General features: G+C 37.1%; 1 protein-coding gene across 13 annotated transcripts in view; it reads left to right on the top strand.

The window, feature by feature from the left end:
• MEF2C (myocyte enhancer factor 2C) overlaps positions 1-20146 on the top strand; it is a 219029-nt gene that overhangs the window by 152464 nt on the left and 46419 nt on the right. For 9 of the 13 annotated variants that reach the window (XM_043962357.1, XM_043962343.1, XM_043962417.1 and 6 more), the window contains one exon: positions 14123-14266. In XM_043962357.1, coding sequence (XP_043818292.1) covers positions 14123-14266 — 144 coding nt within the window. Of the gene's footprint in view, positions 1-14122; positions 14267-14327; positions 14466-20146 lie in introns of all 13 variants that reach the window. The other 4 variants (XM_043962425.1, XM_043962402.1, XM_043962385.1 and 1 more) reach the window with 2 other exon arrangements.

Genomic DNA, 20146 nt, shown 5'->3' with positions numbered 1-20146 from the left:
ACTGTATCTCTCTACTTCTGACTATAATGCTTGTCTAATTTCTTTTTCCAAATTTCTTTTCAATCTGCCTGAAACTCTCTATTTTCTTCCTTCCACCATGCTCTCTGCCCCATCACACTGATGTTCTCATTACTATAATGAATTTCTCAGATCTTTTGGCTATTAAACACTTTCTGAAGACTCACATTTCTTCTGACATTTTATCTTTGAAAAACTGAGACCTCAATTTCTAAAAGCTTTATGACATTACATCCTTGAGTTTTAATTAGTTCCAAATTAAGTGCAGCACACTGTGTCTTTAACAAAACCTTAGGAAGATATTACCTATGTTATACTTGACTGAACTCTACAGTATTCCAAGGCTCTATGACCCCCTGGGAACTCCTATTGATGAAGATTTTCCCTTTCCCTTTCCCTTTCCCCATACACGCAAATCTTCATAGATGGTCTTAGAGAGTTACTATAAACACATGGTGATAAGTTTCTCCAGAGTTAGCTAGAATAGGCCTTTGGCAACAGAAAGCCCTTCCAGCGTGGTAAAGCCTGCCACTACCTGTGCTCTATTACTACAGCTCCCAAGAACCTAGGGTCCCCCTCATGCTAAGATGAGACATCAGGGGGCAGCTAGATGGCACAGTGGATAGAGCACCAACCCTGGAGTCAGGAGTACCTGAGTTAAAATCTGGCCTCAGACACTTAACACTTACTAGTTATGTGACCCTGGGCAAGTCACAACCCCAATTGCCTCACTGGAAAAAAAAAAAGATGAGACATCAGAGCAGGACCTCAGTGAAAGACATGACTGAAGGACTCCTAAAGCAGTAGAATTTATAATGTTATTCTCCTCAGAAGAACTTATAAGACAGATAACCTTCCAAGGATATCAAATCATAGAATTGTTGCTTTAAAAAAAAAGTAAAACAATGGTATGAACCATTAACCTGGCTTGGTAGAGAAAGACCAAGCCCTAGCATTGGAAAGACCTGGGCTGAAGTCCTACATTGACTGTTTGATGCTTGGCATACCACTGCCCCCAAACAACTAAGTTGCAAGATAATTTAAAATCTACATTAGTTGTGGGAATTTCTTCCCCACTGGGAGCCCCCTACAGGAATAACGCCACAACTTCTCTCTCTCTCCCTCCCTCCCTTCCTCCCCTCCTCCCCACTCTCTCTTTTTTCCGGGCAATGAGGGTTAAGTGACTTACTCAAGGTCACAAAGGTAGTAGGTGTCAAGTGTCTGAGGCCGGATTTGAACTCGGGTCCTCCTAAATCCAGGGCCAGTGTTTTATCCATTGTGTCACCTAGCTGCCCTCCATAGCTTCTCTTAAATGTCCAGGGCACTCCAAAACTAATTTCTTTGCCCAGAGAAGAGCACAAACTTTCTTGGCCCATTGCCTTCCTCTTGATAACAGTCTAACCACTTCTTGGGTATTGAAAGGCATTTTACTGGGAAGGCTACAGAGGAATATCTATGGGGGAGGCAGGTTAGGAAATAAATTTTTAAAAAAGGTAAATGTTTACAGGACAAAAACACTCCATCAGATCCTCCATCAGATCTAAGCTTTTTGCACTCTCTTTTCTGCCTGAGGTTCTTTTTTCCTCATTAATTCTAGATATTAATTAAGCTCTCTCTTTTTTTTAAATGGCCACAGAATTGAGTGGCCAGGACTGCCTGTTATAGTCCTCTGGAATTTGCTTCTTCAGGATGTGAGAATCTGAAAATAAATAGAAACTCCTCTCAAGCTTGATACTAAGGAAAGAATTGTGGATTGGGAGTCAAAGGACTTAGTTTTCCATCTTTGCTCTGCCCCAAATTAGCTGTCTGACGTTAAACAAATCTCATGGGCCTCAGTTCACTCATCAAGGAAATGGAACCATTTCCCTCTTCATCCCTGCTAGATTCCTTGGCTTCTTTTAACTCTCAACAAAAATTCCACCTTCTTTAAGCCTGCCTTCTTTCCTGGTCCTCTTTAACCTTAGTGCGTACCTTCTGAGGACATCTCCAATTTATCCGGTATATATCTCCTCTGTACATGGTTGTTTTCATGTTGTCTCCTTGATTAGATTATGAGCTCCTTAAGAATGGGAACTGGGGGCAGCTAGATGGCACAGTGGATAAAGCACTGGCCTTGGATTCAGGAGGACCTGAGTTCAAATCCAGCCTCAGACACTTGACACTTAACTAGCTGTGTGACCCTGGGTAAGTCACTTAATCCTCATTGCCCTGCAAAAAAAAAAAAAAAAGAATGGGGACTGTATGGGGGGGAGGGGACTTTCTTTGTATCCCCAGTGCTTACCTTGGACATAGCACTTAATAAATGCTTGTTGGCTTGAATGATCAAACTATATGACCTCTGAAGTCCTTTTTCTTCTCTAAATCACATATCTAGTGATCCCAGGATCCTTTCCAATAACCCACAAACTCTCAATGAAAAATAATTCTTCCCTTGAGATGTAGGCAGTTCCCCTTAGGTTTCAGGATTGTGCCACCCCATCCTTCCCCAGGGCTCTCTAACTCCTTCTGACTATTCTCTTTTAGCCTTTATATCTAGCTTTTATAAGCTAGATCACTGACTGATTTAGTCCTAAATGAAGAAAAAAAAGAACCCTCTCACAACTACACCAAGACTGAAAACAGCCATCCCAGGAGGCCTAGGCCAAAAGACTCCTCCCAGACCTTTTCCCTTGGTGCTCTTCACTCTGTGACTTCAGCTGATGAAAACAAACCCAAAATGTTCTCCTTCTGAACTAGAACTCCTAGGTAACAGTATTGGTTGAGTTAGGGATCCATCTAATCACTCATCTACCTCTGGTTCATCACATTTATTTAGTATTTTAAGGTCAAAAGGATGAAAACTTTAGAGCTAGAAAGGACTCAGAGATCATTTTGGCTAACTCTCTCATTTTACAAATAGCAAATATTAAATATGAGATTTGAACCAAGATTCTCTGACTATTGGGCCAGTGCTTTTTTTCCCCACTGTACCCCACTGAATGAGTCACTGATACTTGGCATAGTGTCTGGCACATAGTAGGTGCTTAATAAATATTTATTGCATTGGATTGGTTTATTGGACTGGCCCCTGTTGGTCATTCCTCTTGGTAGCTGATCCTGAATACTGCATGTTATAACTATAGTTATAAAAGAAATAATTCATAGACATGTGGACATAACATATGGACAGGGACATCTCAATGAAGCTTATAATTGGCTGTGGAGCTTTAGGCAAGTCACTTAATGGCCTTGACATTATCATAAAATGTAAAGAAGAACATAGGACCCTGGATCTTAAATTTGAAATGAACCTTAGAGATCATCTAGTGTGATGCTTGTACTTTACAACAACTGAAACCAAAATCCAAAATGGTTAAGCACAATAGGGTGCCACTTTCTCTAAAACAAGGGTAGGGGGAAGCTAGGTGGCGCAATGGATAAAGCACTGGCCTTGAATTCAGGAGGACCTGGGTTCAAATCCAGCCTCAGACACTTGACACTTACTAGCTGTGTGACCCTGGGCAAGTCACTTAACCCTCATTGCCCCACCAAAAAACAAACAAACAAACAAACAAAAAAACAAAAAACCAAGGCTAGACCAGTCTGTTCCATGTGGTAGATCTGAGAATCAGTGAAATATTACTTTTTGAATATGTTTCAATCAAAATTTAGCCATTAGGCAGCATTAGTTCTATAATTACATTCAGGCTTTAGGAACCTATAATTAAACTCTTTTATCTTAATTTCTCTTCTGAAGTCCTATTATGATGCCTTAGCATGATCTTCTGAAGGTGTCTCAGTTCTCAAAGGCTCTGATAGAAGATAGTAAGCACTATCAACCCTTCCCAAGCTGAAAAGGCTTTGAGTACAGGTCTAGAAATAAACTGTGTGAATAATGCAAGGAATAGCCTAGTCAAGTTAAAAAAAATAAATCATAAATTTTGCCACAAAGTGATGAATTTCCTTTGCCACCACAATTTGTGAACAGTTAGTAATAGCAGTAATGACAGTAGTAATAGTGGTAGTGATAGCAACAACCATAATGATAATAGCACTTTTTTATAACACCTTTAGGTTTCTAAAGTACTTTAAATATCTTGTTTCTTTCTCAGAAATAAGGATCTTCACAAATCCTAGTAACTATAAAGTAATTCTACCCCCATTTTACAGGAAACTGAGGTTCATAGTTGGTAAATGGTTTTCCCAGAGTCATCCAGTTAGTAAGTGCCTGAGGAAGATTTATAAATTAAGTCTTCTTAACTCCAAGTCCAGTTCATTGTCTGTTTTGCCACACTACCTCTTCAATTGAGAACTAAGTGTTTGAATGATTCTAGTCAACATTGATGTAAGAGTAGTCAGACTAATGAACTGATTCCTTTAAATATTTTAATAAATCTTTTCATTATTTGTAAAAAAAATGTTTAAATAAATAATGTGAAAATGATACTAGTCCAATGTTGAGGTTAATTTTTAGAAAGGTTTAAAAAAAACCCGTGAAAATCATTAGCTTTCTATATACTACTGATGGTAATAGTGAACATGATTTTTCTGGGGCAGTGATCATCAGTAGTGTGAAAAAATACATAATCTGTGGCAGCATATTATTTGCAGTTGTTTTTTAAAAATTCTTGCCCACAGAGTGGTTCCTTTTTAATTGAAATCAGATTTTCTTCAGATCTTGAATTGTTACACTTAGAATGATTTCCATGGGTAAAGTTCACAAATTAACTGTGCACAGTTCAGTGCCTTGAAATTCAAGAAGTGCTCATTAAGCACTAAATATGCTACATTTGAATAGATCCTTGCTATTATCATATTAGGAAGAAAGAGAAAGGACCAAATCAGGAGGAGGTAGCATTGTCTAGACCTCTAACTTTGATGACCAAACCCTAGGAAGAAACCTCTTGTCACTGCACCTTTCTTCAGCCTGACAGACCATCAGTGAGACTGCCCAGAACATAAATAGAAGAGAAAGACAATGGGACATTGTGAGACTGTGGTTCTGTATAGTCTGGGGCAGTTAGGTGTCACAGTGGATAGAGTACTGGTCCTGGAGTCAGGAAGACTCATCTTCCTGAGTTCAAATCTAGCCTCAGACACCTATTAGTTATGTGACCCTGGGCAAGTCACTTAACCCTGTTTGCCTCAAGTTTCTTCAACTATAAAATGAACTAGAGAAGGAAATAGCAAACCACTCTAGTATCTTTGCCAAGTGTAAAGAATTAATTGTTATTTGAGGTTTTCATGCCTCCGTGGGCACGGTGCTCCCCCACTGGTTGTAGCCGTTGCCATGGCACCTCACATCATCACCACTTGCTGACGCCTACATGGGCCTGGCAAAATTATAATGATTGGAAGCCTAGTGAGGGCAGTCATGTGACTGTCAGAGTAGCCATCCAATTGGCTGGGGGCTGTGTGGAATGTTTGGGGAGGAAGGAAGTTTTTTTTTTTTCTTTCTGGCATTCTGGATGGAAGCTGGAAGGCAACAGGAGCTCTTCTGTGTATTCTCAGCTGATTCCTGGGTGGTGGTATTTTTCAGGTTGTATAATTTCCCTTCCCCCATTTTATTTCCTTTCTCTTGATCCTACTGATCCTGTTTGCGGTTTGTTTTTTTTAAGTTCGTTCTTATTAAAATAAATCCTGTTCTGTTTTGAGGGAGGCTGCCGGTCTCCTTCCTTGCCCTCGTATTGTGGCGAGCCGCTTAGCTAATACTCCCCAATTAAAAATTGATCCCCACACAAGAAAACTGCAAATGGAATCACAAAAAGTTGGGCATGACTGAAAATGATTGAACAACAGCAACATGGTTTACTACTGTATGGAAACTCAGTGGAACATGACAAAAAGTTCAGGATTTGAATTCAGAAAGACCTGGATTCAAATCCTGCCTTGGGTACTTACTAGCTGTGTGACAGTCACTTAACCTTTCTGAGCCTCAGTTTTTTTCACCTGCAAAATGGGGATAATAACAGCACCCACCTCCCAGGGTTGTTGTAAGAATCAAATAAGATAACATATGTAAACTATTTTGCAAACTTTAAAGTACTATATAAATTCTAGCTGTTATTATTATTATTATTATTATTACATTATCTATAGAATTTTCCATTACCCACTTTTTCTGAATAGCATATCACTAACCATACTAGCATGGTTATTATCCTGTAGCAAGTAGAACCCTAAATCTTGAAGGGGTTCCAAGACTCTAGTCCAAAAGTAAATAATGTTTGTGGCAAGGGTATAGGAATATTTTGCTGATTCAACAACGGATATTTACAAAATGTTATCCCAAACCCCTAAAATGCCATAAAATATTTCATTTACATGTAATATGCACTTCAACTAAACCTCTAAACTTATAGGAATTTGGCACTTATTAAGATTATTTACTTTCTTATGAGTTGGCTCTGATCTCATGGGGAAGTGCTAAAGGCAGTAGAAAGCAATCTATAATCAGGTCAAGAAAGATAGACCTTGTTAGCTAATCCTGTCTTTTTATTTTCCCATATGTAACTCCTGCAGTGCACTTCTGGGTGGTTATGCAGACATCGATGGCAGGGGGGATTGGGGGGGGGGGGGATGCAGAAGAAAAGAAATCAGTTTATTTTACATCTAATAAAGGGTCGTGAGAGCCATAGGGGTCTTTCTGAAGTTTTCACTTAAGGAGACATTTCTAGCTAGACCATGAATTAGTCAGAAAAGGCACTAGCTTTTTTAGTTAGGGAACCTAGATTCAAGTCCCAGCTCTCAACATTTACTCTGGGACTTAATCACCTGATCTGTAAAATGAGAGAATTGAATTAGATTGCCTCAAAGGTCCTCCTTTCCATCTGGAAATCTTATGATCTTGTGAAAGGAAGGATGACCAAATTTTGCCTCCTTGAGGAAAAAGATACCAGAGAGAGGGGAGTAAAAAAGTAATCAAGTTAGTAGCAATTTTATGTCATGGTAATAGTGCTCTGAAAGCATCTAGCTTTTACAGAGATAGCACTATAGAAAGATACATTGCTTTATGTAATTAGCAAGTGCCAGTGACTTATAGTTATTTCTTTAGCTAAGTAGGCAGTAATTAAGGGGGAGGAACCAGTCTGGGTGATTGTACATAGGAATGGTTTTTCTCGATGATAATGCTTAACACAGGAACTGATAGTTCTATCTGATTTTTCTCCATTTCTATTCCCTTTATATGATATCTGTTTTCTGCATCTATAGATCAGAATTTTCAGAGCATCTATCATCTGTCATTATCCTGACTTGTGGAGATTTAAAAAAAAATGTTTTAGATGAATGCATGTAATGAAATAGAGTCCTTGTGTCCATGTATTTGTGAAGGGAGTTTGGACATAGTTTAGGAAGTAAAGGTTCAACCTCCTTCCTCATTTATTATTTGGAGTGTGTCATCTTCAGTCAACCTAATTACCTCTATAAGAAATGGCTCTTCCCAGCTCAGAGTATGACATTTGCTGTCTTATGAGAAAATGTCTGAAATCCTCTTCATTCAATTGATCTACCCCAAAAATGTCAGTCACCAATGGGAGGCTGATTTAAATATAGAGATTTACTTAAGATTTATAGAACTCTCCAAGGGAAGAGTTTCTTTGGACACAAGAGCCAGGTCACTTTCAATAGATCATTTTATTTGTCTTGATACACAGAAATAAAACTTTTCCAAATATGAAATCAGTCAGCTGAGAGGCACTGAAAATACTCTTCCGGGCCTCATTGCCCCTAGGAAAGCATAATGATAAGTACCTGCATGACCCCACAAATGAGAATCAGGAGATGTTTCTGAAAGCCAGAAGCCATAGGAGTTGATTTTGCCTCAAAGGAACCTGGAATGATTGCGATTGTCTACCATTTGGTAATGCCCTGAGTTTTATTGACTATGCACTACTGCGTTAAAGAGAGACATGGTAAACTAGCATTATTTTCTCTGTCATTACTGAAAAAGTTGTAGATTTTCAAGGTAATGAAGATAAAACTGTTATCATAGTATTACACTCACATATGATATTCAAGACTTTGTCAGCATTTCCTTGTGTTAAGAGTTTTATAATTCACAGAATCACAGAGGCAAAAGAAAGCACCTCAGTGGGCAACTAGCCCAAATAATACCTGAAAAACCATTTTATCTACCATGTACCCAAGAAGGGAGCAGACAGCCTTTGCTAGAACACCTCCAATGAAGAGAAACTCACAGCCTCCCAAGGCAGCAGACACTACCTTTTGACTACTCTAATTGTTAAGAAGTTTTTCTTCACATCCAGCCTAAATTTCAGCCATAATTATTTGCTCTGGATAGAAATATGTCATACAAGTCATTAGGTTGAGGATAATATTTTAAATCGTTGTTAGTGCTCTGATTATGTGCACATGGAACTTAGGATACAGTGCTAATTTCTCTTCAGTTTTCTACTTGTATATCTCACATTTTTCTTTTCTCAACAATCAGATTTGTTTCAAAAAACAGAAATTATCACATAAACAAATATAAAAGAGTGTAACAAATTTTTTCAACAAGTGGGGTCATTACAGTGTTTAAAAGGGAGTGTTAAATGTAGTGAAAAAAATCAGGTCCTATAGAATTCTCTGTCTATGTTGTTTCCATTTTAGTCTCATGATACCTCCTTTACCCCACCTATTGGTTGGCCTTCTTCTGGTGCTAAAGGTCAGAATGAGCAGAGGCTAGCAACAAATGCTACCAACAAGAGGAAAAAGAAAAAGAAAATGTTTTTGAAGCTTCATTTGGGGGAAAAGAGAGAAGATGAAAGAAAAGATAGGACTATTTCTTAGGGTATGTGGAGTAATTGCTAATGGATGACAGAAAGAAAACAGAATTAATCAACTTTGATTTTACAACTGTTTTCTCTACTACTATCCACAAAAGTCTTATTCTAATGTCTCATGACATGGAGATGACTCTATGTTCTCAAAGGTTTCACCTATGAAACGCAAATTCTGGAAGGTTTGACCACACTGGAAATCTTTCAAGTATGGGCCTGGTAATGGATTAGACTATTGTTGGCTATTAGACTTGTCTACCTAAATTTAAAGAGATTAGCTACAGAGTAATGAAAATTTTGGCTACAGCAACTCTTGAAGATTTGATGTTGTTATAGAAAGGTTGCTATCTGCTTCAGTAGATGAAATTACAGGTTCTTGAAGTATTGAGGTATTTATCTGCTGAGGAAAAGCATCATTAACTGGAAATCGAACAAAAATGGTTAACAAAGGATTGTCACCAAAGATAAGCAAGAAGATAATGAGAGCATTCAGCTGCTCTTAATGAGTTTAAGTTATCAGGGCCAGAGAAAATATATTCCAGGGTCCTGAAAAAAACTGGCATATGTGATTGCTAAGCTATTGTCAGTGATCTTTGAAAGATCATAGGGAATGGAAGAGGTGCAGTGGGACTGGAGAAGGGAAGATGTTTTTCAAAATACTTTTTTTCAAATTTAGATTTTCAAAATAGGCAAGACAGTGGAATCTATAAATTATAGCCAAGTGAGCTTTATCCCAGTTGCTGGCAACATTCTAGAACAGATTATTAAAGATGGGTTTATAATCTTTAAGAACAGGTCAGGCCAGACTAACTTTATATCCCTTTTTGACAATCTCTATATTGATAGAGCAGGGGAATACTATGTCATTTGTTTTAGCAAAGCATTTGATAAAATCTCTCATGTAAGCCATGCAGACAATATAGACAGATTGGGGGTAGAGGATAATATGAAGTTGGATTTAGAACTGGTTGAATGATTGAGAATATGACCATCAGTTGAAGGAATTTAGATATGTTCTCTGAGGAAGAAGAAGAAAAAAAAATAATAACTAACATTTATATAACACCTAATGTGTTCCAAGCCCTATGCCTTACAAATATTCAACTCAACAATCCCATGAGATATATAATACAGGTATTATTGTCTCATTTTAATACACACATGGGGTAGGTATTATCTGATTGTGATAATGGATATTTATATAATGCTTTGATGTTTGACTTTATATGCATTATATCCTTCTAATCAACAACCCCAATATGTAGATACTATGAATATCATTATCTTCTTTTACAATTGAGCAAACTGAGGCTGAAAGGAGTTAAATTCCTTGCTTACAGTCTCCTGATAGTATTGTGACAGGTGAGATATGAACCAATATCTTCCTGCCCTCCTGCCTCAGATAAATGGTCTACAAGTATTCGGAGAGAAATTATACTCCTTCTCTTTGGCCTGAGAGGGCAGAGCTAGGAGGAATGGGTGGTAATTGAAGAGACATTGATTTTGGCTCAATGTAAAGAAAAAGTTCTACTAAATAGAGTTATCGAAACCTGGAATGGGCTGCTTCGGTAAACCAAGAATCCCTTTCTTTTGAATTCTTCAAGCAAACTCTGGTTGGCTTCTCATTGAGTATGTTTTAAGAGAAGATTATTGTCCATATATGGGTTGGATTTTACAGTATCTGAGGTTTCTTTTACTTCTTTGATTTTGTGGCTTTACATGTATAAAAGTCACCTAAAAGCCTAGGAATAGTTTTTTTTAAATCTATTAACTCAGAAAAGTTCTTAACTGACCCATAGAATTTTCACCAGCCTTTTGCACCTTAACCAGCACTAATCATGAAACATGAATAATATCAATATTATATGCCATAATTTCATTTTTCTCTATTACCATTTTCTTCATTTTAAGGAACCCTGGATGGGTTCCCTAAAAATAAATCAATGAAACACAACTTATAGAAAGTCCTGTCAAACTATAAAGGTGAATTTGGGTCTAGTAACAATTTTTTTATCCTAGGAACAGCTTAATAGTGCAGAGAAACTAAACGATTAGCCACTAAGTCATAAATTACTTCACCCCCAAAACTCATAAAATAATCTACTAAAGTCTGGAGGGGATGTAGTCTGGACTGTGGAAGGATTGCCTGTATTGATGATTTATTGATGATGAGATCACAGATATTTAAAAATTATTTTCTGCTCCCAATTGTCTCCCTCCTCCATCCTTTTAGTATCCTGAATCTATGGACAACAGGGATTGGGGAAGAGGGAGAGAAATGGAGAAGGGATCATATTTGTGATTGGATACATCAAGGGAACAATATAATTGGTATCTGCTCTGCAAAATACAGTCTCAGAGAGTTGTCTGCACCACTCAGCTAGTATGTGTCAAAAGCAGGAATTGAACCCACATCTTCCTTACTCTGAGATCAGCTTTCTATCCACTGTGTCACTACTACCTTTTTTTTTTTGGTGAGGCAATTGGGGTTAAGTGACTTGCCCAGGGTCACACAGATAGTACGTGTTAAGTGTCTGAGGCCAGATTTGAACTCAGGTCCTCCTGAATCCAGGGCTGGTGCTCTATCCACTGTGCCACCTAAAAGATTGGAACTGGAATTTATCTTCTAGCTCAATTTCCTTACTTTACAGATGAGGAAACTGAGGCCCAGAGAGGTTAAGTGACTTACCCAAATCAAAACACTAGGAAATGGCAGGCCCAGGCCTAGATTCCACATTTCCTGACCTTGATTCAATGTTTTTTCTACTAGATGTGTCAGTCTGACTCTTCTGGGCCAAATGGAACACTTGGCCTAAGGGTCCTTTTAAGATTCAGGGGAGAACTGTGAGAGATAATGAGTTAATAGCTATGATGGTCTGTGAAATAAAAATGCTACATAAATACCAGTGTTACTGAGATTTACATTTTTGTGAACCAAACATACTATCTCCATACCCAAAAGATTCATAAGAATATTTAACACCCATGTATGTACCAGATGGATTGTAATGACAGATGATGGGTTCTTCTTAACCCTTACGTTCTGTTTGCAGAAACCACATTTCAAAACAATTCTAGTTCTTTGTTAAGAATTATTGCATAAAAGCTTAACATACACCCTGAAATTTTCTGAGACGGGACTTTAGAGATCCTTTGTAAATGAGTCTTTTATTCATAAATATGTCTGATACACCTACAGAAATTTAGGCAGGTTGATGATGATACTATCAGAAGGCTATGTATATTTATCAAATTTTAAACATATTTCTATATAGTTGTGATCTAATTGTTATGGTGTATAGGATTGTTATGATCTATAGGATATAGTTCAATAGCCTTAAATATTTTCAAAAGACCCAAGACATACAGAGATCAAAATATGTTCATAGCACATAATCACAGAGAACAATGTAAAATATAAATCAAAATTGAACAATTACTGGTTCCTAGAGAAAAGACTCTGGTGGAAAGAGAGCCAAAGAAGAAGAAGTGAAGGAAAAGAAACTTGTTTTGAAAGCATTATAACCTCACTTAAAAAAAAAAAGTGGGATCTCCTAGGAAGACATAGTACTTCTCTTTTCTAGTGAAAATAGTAGCAACAGACTCATGATAGGGGTCCAGGTGGCCCCACCAATTATGAAATCCCCAGAATTGTAAAATGTATATTTATCATCTCATGTCAAAATATTCATTTTAATATTCAAACATTTATGCCACATAATAAACTGTAACCATATGTTTATTTGTTATATTATACCACTATAACATAAATAAATATTTACAGAGAAATGATTCAGTCATAGCAATATTAGAAAAGGTTCTTTTTCATAGTTTGCTTTTTAAAGAGAAGACATTGGACACATAGAAACTCATTTTAAATAATGTTAAGTTTGTTACACATTGACAAGAGCTAAGGAGTTCAATATTTTAAGGCTGAAGCTCCCCCTTTTAACTAATGTTGTTTTATTTATTTTTTCCCCAATAGTGTACATTAAAGATGGAGTGTTATCTCAGCTTTGAATTTCCTGGCTTTATGTCACAACTTTAGCTTTATTTGAATGTACACTCAATATTAGTTACAATGTTGAGCTTTCATTTAAGCAGACTCTTTAGTATATAACCTTCTTTTCCAAAGTTGGTTGGAGGTTTGGGGTTTTGGGGTTTTTTTTTTTTTGGTAATACTGGGAAATTTTAAACTTGTAAAATATTTATCAACATATTTGGTATAAACATAAAATGGCAAGAATAATTAAATTGAAATACAGTATTAAAATACCTGAAATACATTATTATTTCTTTATAAAATATTGTATATAACTAATCAACAGCCATCATTAAAATAAATGAAAATAAATTCAAGCACCCTGGCTTATAAACACCATCCCAGTATAGAATTTGACAGCTGAGACAAGTCCTAGACCTACATTTGGGAGAAAGGAAATTCAGGATAAGGCAGTGACTTTTCCCCTTAATATATCAGGAGATCGCCTTGAAAAACTCTTTACCCAGGAGGATTAGCTAGCAAAATTTTATACCTGAAATGAAAAGAAAACCTTTGCTTGATTGTTCGCTTGAAAGTTAGTTACCTATCTTTCTACATTTTTGTCTCTACCCAACTTATTAATAATGTAACATTAAACTCAACCATTTTGAATTTCTTTTAGCATATATTTTAGCAATAAATTTCTCCATATGTTAAGTTTCAGGATAGTATTTCATTTGCGTGATGCTATAACTAGATTTTTTTTAAGTTAAAAAATGAACATAGTACATGAAAGCTCATAATCACTGGTTGGTTTTTTTCCATAGCAACATCAACTGTGTTCTCTTTACCCCCTTTTTTTTCTCTCAAAAGCATGTAATTGGGAGTGGTGATACACCATTACTGTCATGAAATATATTATGTTCAATCCAAATCATGGATTTTTATTAAACAACTGTTTCAGGATCAGAGGTTCAGAAATCATTGGGCAATGTCTTGATTTCTTGGTGGTTTTTTCTACTGGTAGAAAAGAGGATGTTACAATTGGTTACTTTCATTTTATTCAGCAATCGTCTCTAATTTGAGTAACAAAGTATTTATGGCTTCAATATCAAATGACTTAAACCCTTTTACTTCCATCATTAATTGATTGAATCTCATTTTGAAAGAATTTCCCTCTGTCATTATTAACTAGAATCTTCTATTGTTGACTCACTGTAACTGAATAAAATTTATTTTCCCTAATATGATATATGATGTGTCAGCCTTGAAATACTGGATAGTTTGAACCTCTCTCATACAAGTGAATCTCTCTTACATCCTGTGTCAAGGTTTGAACTTTCCAAATTATGTATTTCAGACGTTGAGAAAGAAGGGACTTAATGGTTGTGACAGTCCAGACCCTGATGCAGACGATTCAGTAGGTCACAGCCCTGAGTCTGAGGACAAGTACAGGAAAATTAATGAAGATATTGATCTAATGATCAGCAGACAAAGATTGTGTGTAAGTACCCAGAACGTCCTTCGTTTTTTTTTTACTTCTGATATTTCTCTGAACCTGGCAGGCATTGAACAAGAAAGAAAACAAAGGCTGTGAAAGCCCCGATCCTGACTCCTCTTATGCACTCACCCCACGCACTGAAGAAAAATACAAAAAAATTAATGAAGAGTTTGATAATATGATCAAGAGTCATAAAATTCCTGTAAGTACCAAAGGGAGATGACATGACTGGTCTGCTGGCAACTGCTGCAGTAACAAACCTTAACCCATTCAGTTCTGGCTTACTCTAGTCAGTATCTGAGAGAAAGAAAAAATGACCCACATAAAAATAAACTCATATAGCACTTGAGGCTTGCAAAGTGCTTTTTATATATCTAAATTATCTCATTGCCAATGATAGCTCATTTTCAAAGCATCCCCTGAATATAAGCATCCCTTGATTTGAAGTTATTTTATTCTAAATAGTAGAGGTTTAGGAAGCTCATTTTAGGGCTGAAGACTCGGAGGGAAGGAAGAGATGTGCCCCATGATTATATTACCATGGGAAACTTCTGGATGCAGAAATGCCCTCTACCAAAACAGATTAACACCTGTCCTGTGATTTTTAGTCTTAGAAAGCTACCTACAACACTGAGAGGTTAAGTGACTTGCCCAGGGTCACACAGACAGCATATGTCAGAATAGGGACTTGAGCCCAGATCTTTCCTGACTCTGAAGCTGGCTCTTGAAGCCGTATACAATGTTGCCTCTCCTAGAAGGAAGTTAAAAGTTAAATACAGCATCCTGCAGTTTTAAATGACTCTTCTACCATAAAATGTGCGTCACTAATAATACACTGAAGGAAAATACTGGAAATCTTCCTGGGAACAAGTTGAAAATTTTTTCAGTGTTCACATGTAACCCAGACACCTACAGAATTAAAATTCTCTCAACTCATCTAACAAAAACATCACACAAACATTTTTCTCCTAATGAGACCAGACCCTAGGACTCAACACTAAGTTCAGTAGCAGCACTGAAGGGTTAAAGCTATTTGCTCGCTGCAGAGAAACAGACTGCATGAAAACCTCATGGTAAAATTTGCACCTGTCTGTGTGCTGGGGTGACGTGACAGCTTGATCAAGGAATTTGCTTTGCCGACATCACCATCTTCCATGCTTTAACATTTGGCTAAATTTTGTCTTAACTAAGTCAAAATCTCTAACAGTCAGTCATATGCCTCGCCAGATACTTGAGAAATAACTCTGCATGTGCTATTTTGTTTACATACAAAGGTAGAAGAAAATACATACCCTGATGAAACACTGTCACTATCTGAATAATGTTAAGTTTGTGATATATACTGAAGAAATTCAAATGACATGTTTTTTTAATATCTCTTGTTAATGTCACAACCTCAATCTTATTTAAACTTAATAGGTGGTAATTAATTTCTCTAAAAAAATACTTTTTCATTTAACGAGAACAGTCTTAACCTGAAAAAGGACATACACTGGTCTCTGTTGTGAGAACGTGCTAGACAATTAGTAACTATAAATGCCTATTCTAGAAGAAAACTCCAAACTAAATAAGCTCTTAACTTAATTAGTAGCTATTTTTAATAATATTTACTATATGGATGCCTGATAATTTCACAATTTCTTAAAGTGGATTTTATGTCAACAACAGGTTTCGGCTCCAGTTGGACTTATACTATATATTAAGAGAACATAAATTACCCCAAATGTTCCAAAAACAAACAAACAAACAAAAAACAATGAAAACTACTTATAGCAGCTTTGTGGTAGGAACTTGACCAAGTGTAATTCTCTGTATCAAAGGAAGCTATGAAAAATGGCAGTATTCAAAAATGTTGAATTTGGTTAGCTGTCCATAAAACCAATCCTGCTGTAGGGAAAGAGTACAAGAGGCCCACAGTTTGTCATTCTTTAGATGAGAAATCTTTCCTACACACTACAGTACAGGTTGCTTGCTGACCTGAACATATAGAGGTTCTGAATTGTCTAATACCAGTTGAAACTGGTCAGGTGTACCTTTATTTCTTTGTCCCTTTTCTCTACACATTTTCTAACACACCCTGTTTGGTGATTGTGTAAACCCTGATAAGCAGAATTATTTAGGATCATTTTGTGGCTTTATATAGAGGTGTGGGTGCACTTCATCTCTAGAGATGCAAATTATGGGTTAAAATATCTCTGTATTCTCTCACTACACATCTTCCTTTCATGCAGAGAATAAAAAATCATGCTGTGTAATTTCTCAGAAAGTCCAATCATTGAGATAGCATGAGAGACAAAATCAAATTTGATTAATTTTTTAAAATATTCATTAAACATTTGATATGTTCAGGGTTTTGTGCTAAACACCAGGTTATTTTGGTATTTCCTTATATGTATATGGTTTCCTCTGATATAAAGCAAGTTCCTTATTTTTGTCTTTGTATCACCAGTGCCCAACAAGGTGTCTGACAAACAGTAGGTGCTAAATGAAAGCTTGTTTGATTGGCAAAGATGAATGAGACATGACCATGGCCAGCAAATAATTCCTAATCTAATTTTGTATAACCTGGCTCAATCTGTCCTTTCCTTTCTATTCAGAGTTACACTATAAATCCTAGTTAGCTTTCATCTGGACTATTTATTCTAACTGCCTCTGAAGAGGGCTTCCCACTTCCATTCTCTCCAACCTCTAACTCATTCTTCACACTGCTGTCAGATTTTTTTTCCTTCAGTACAGATATGATCATATCATTACTTTATTCAAACTCCTTCAGTGACTTCATAACGCTTTCTGAATGAGATTCAAACTTTTTAGCCTGGTATTTGTGGCCATCCACAGTGTTCAATCATTTTTAGTTGTCTCCAACTCTGTAACCTCATTTGAGGTTTTCTTGGCAAAGTTTGCCATTTCCTTCTCCAGCTCATTTTACAGATGAGGAAACTGAGACAAATGGGGTTAAGTGACTTGCCCAGAGTCACACAGCTAGTAAGTGTTTGAGACTGGATTTTAACTCAGGAACATGAGTCTTCCTGACTTCAGGTCTGGCATTCTAGCCACTGTGCCACCTAGCTGCCTATTGTTCCAATATTATTTCACACTTCCACTACTACTGCTGCTGCTGCTGCTGCTGGGCTGCTACTGTACTGCTACTACTATGACTACCACTATTACTCCTCCTCTTCCTCCTTCATAGACACATACACGTCCACTACACTCAAACCAAACTGGACTATTTGCCATCACAATACATTCCACTCTGTCCTGTTTGTGTGTCTTTACTCTCACTTCCCTTTATTCCAGGAACTACCCTCCCTTCCCTCCAGTCTTTACTTATTGCAATTCTGTTCCTCTTTTAAGGGTACTGAAGCTCAAATTCCAGTTCCTCCATGAAACCCTCCCTCATATCCCCACCAGTAGCCAACAGTAATGATTCTTCATTCCTTAGAGTCCATCAGTCAACAAGCATTTACTCGGCACCTACTTTGTGCCTGACACTGTGCTAAGTACTGGAGGCACAAGAAAGACAAAACAGTCCCTGCTCCCAATGAGCTCCCAGTCTAATGGGGGAGAATAACATACAAACAACTATGTACAAAGGAGATGCATATAGGATAAACCAGAGATAATCACCTGAGGGACAGCATTAGCATTTAAGGGGATCAGGAAAATCTCAGGGAAAGTGGGATTTTAGTTGGGACTTAAAGAAATCCTAAATATGTCTTCATTTAAAAAAAATTTTTTTTTTTTTGCTTTCCTTCTGCACCTATCATGTATTGTTATATGATAGGTAGACATGGTTCCTCCTAGTAGATGAGGAATTTCATGTAGGAGGTCACAATTACAATAAAATAAGACCATCTCTTATCTGATCTTGCTTTGTCCTCTAGGACCAGATGCAGTCCTCTGCATATTAAGCATTTAACAAATATATGTGGAAGTTATTAGATAAGACAGGTACACAGATAATTACAATCTATCTCAGAATATCGTAAGCATATTGATTTTTTTTTTTTGGTGAGGCAATTGGGGTTAAGTGACTTGCCCAGGGTCACACAGCTAGTAAGTGTTAAGTGTCTGAGGCTGGATTTGAACTCAGGTCCTCCTGACTCCAGGGCCGGTGCTCTATCCACTGCACCACCTAGCTGCCCCTCATAAGCATATTGAAAAGATACAGAATCAAAACACTCAAAGAATCCAAGAATTAAGAGAGAAGTTTCAACTAGAGTTTTAAGGGAACTCTTCATGGAGAAGATAGCATCTAAACTAAACCTTAAATGATAATAGAATTTTAATAAAGAGAGAAAAGGGGGATGGGGCAATTTTTGGCATGCAATGTGGTTTAAACATTAAAATAGAAAAAAGCAACAAGAAGATTTTTTTCAAAATATTTATCAGTTTGACTAGTTCCCTAATTTTAGAGGGTGAGAAGAGGAACCATTAAAGATGATAGTCGGGGGCGGCTAGGTGGCACAGTCGATAGAGCACCAGCCCTGGAGCCAGGAGTACCTGAGTTCAAATTTGACCTCAGACACTTAACACTTACCAGCTGTGTGACCCTGGGCAAGTCACTTAACACCAATTGCCTCACTTAAAAAAAAAAAAAAAGATCATAGTCAAGGTTCAGAGAGGTAAGAAGATAACCATGGGAATATATTATTGTCTGAGGTAGCATAGTGGATAGAGTACTGGGCCCGGACTCAGAAAGACTTGAGTTCAAATCTGCTTTCAGGCATTTACTAGTTATGTGACCCTAGGCAAGTCTCTTAGCCTCTGCCTTATTACTGGAGAAGGAAATGGCAAACCATTCCAGTATCCTTTCCAAGAAAACCCCAAATGGGGTCACAAAGAATAAGCCACTACTGAAAAGAATAGAAGACCAACATCCTATCATCATGGAAGCTAAGGAAAGAGAGGACTTTTTGGGTTTTTGTTTTTGTTTTTTGCAGGGCAATGAGGGTTAAGTGACTTGCCGAGGGTCACACAGCTAGTAAGTGTCAAGTGTCTGAGGCCCAATTTGAACTCAGGTCCTCCTGAATCCAGGGCCAGTGCTCTATCTACTGCACCACCTGGTTGCCCCAGGTATACTTTAGATATTGTTATTCAGTCATTCCAGTTGTATCCAACTCTTTATGACCCCACTTGGGATTTTCTTGGCAAAGATACTAGATTCCTTTGCCATTTCCTTCTGCAGCTTATTTTACAGATAAGAAAACTAGGGCAAATAAAATTAAGTGACTTGCCCAGGGTCACACAGGTTGTAAGTGTCTGAGGCTGGATTTGAAGTCAAGAAAATGATTCTTCCTGACTCCAGACCCAGAACTCTATCCATTGTGCCACCTAGCTGTCCTGAGTAGCATTACTACATATGAGCATACCACATACTCACAAATCCTTTAGTGGCAGCATCTTATACTCAAATAACTATGAGCCCCAAATTGCTTCCTTTTGAACTCCTAAGAACAAGGGATCTAGGAATGGAGGAAGAAACAGTTTCAAAATGTTTTTTAACCATATATAGTATCCTTGCCTGTAGTATGTTAAGTAAAGGGATATATGAAAAATGAAATGGAATCAAGTGTTAGGTGATTTGGGAATTTAAAAATATGTCACTCAATCATCCAAATTATTTTTAGATTCAGAAAGTACACATCAATAAAAACATTGACTTCTTTTTAAAATTTTTCTAAGAGAATTTTCTGCTTACTTAAAATATAAGTTGTGGCAAAATTAGAAAAATAGTGGATTTTGTAAATGTGTGCTGATAACCTTTTTTTTTTTGGAAAAAAGTATTTTATTATTTTCCAGTTACATGTACAGATAATTTTCAACATTTGTTTATATAAGATGTCCAATTTCAAATTTTTCTCCCTCCCTCCCCTCCCA

Source organism: Dromiciops gliroides, chromosome 1 (genome assembly GCF_019393635.1).
Source record: "Dromiciops gliroides isolate mDroGli1 chromosome 1, mDroGli1.pri, whole genome shotgun sequence".
NCBI classification, from domain to species: Eukaryota; Metazoa; Chordata; class Mammalia; order Microbiotheria; family Microbiotheriidae; genus Dromiciops; species Dromiciops gliroides.
This window is presented reverse-complemented; position numbering and strand designations above follow the sequence as displayed.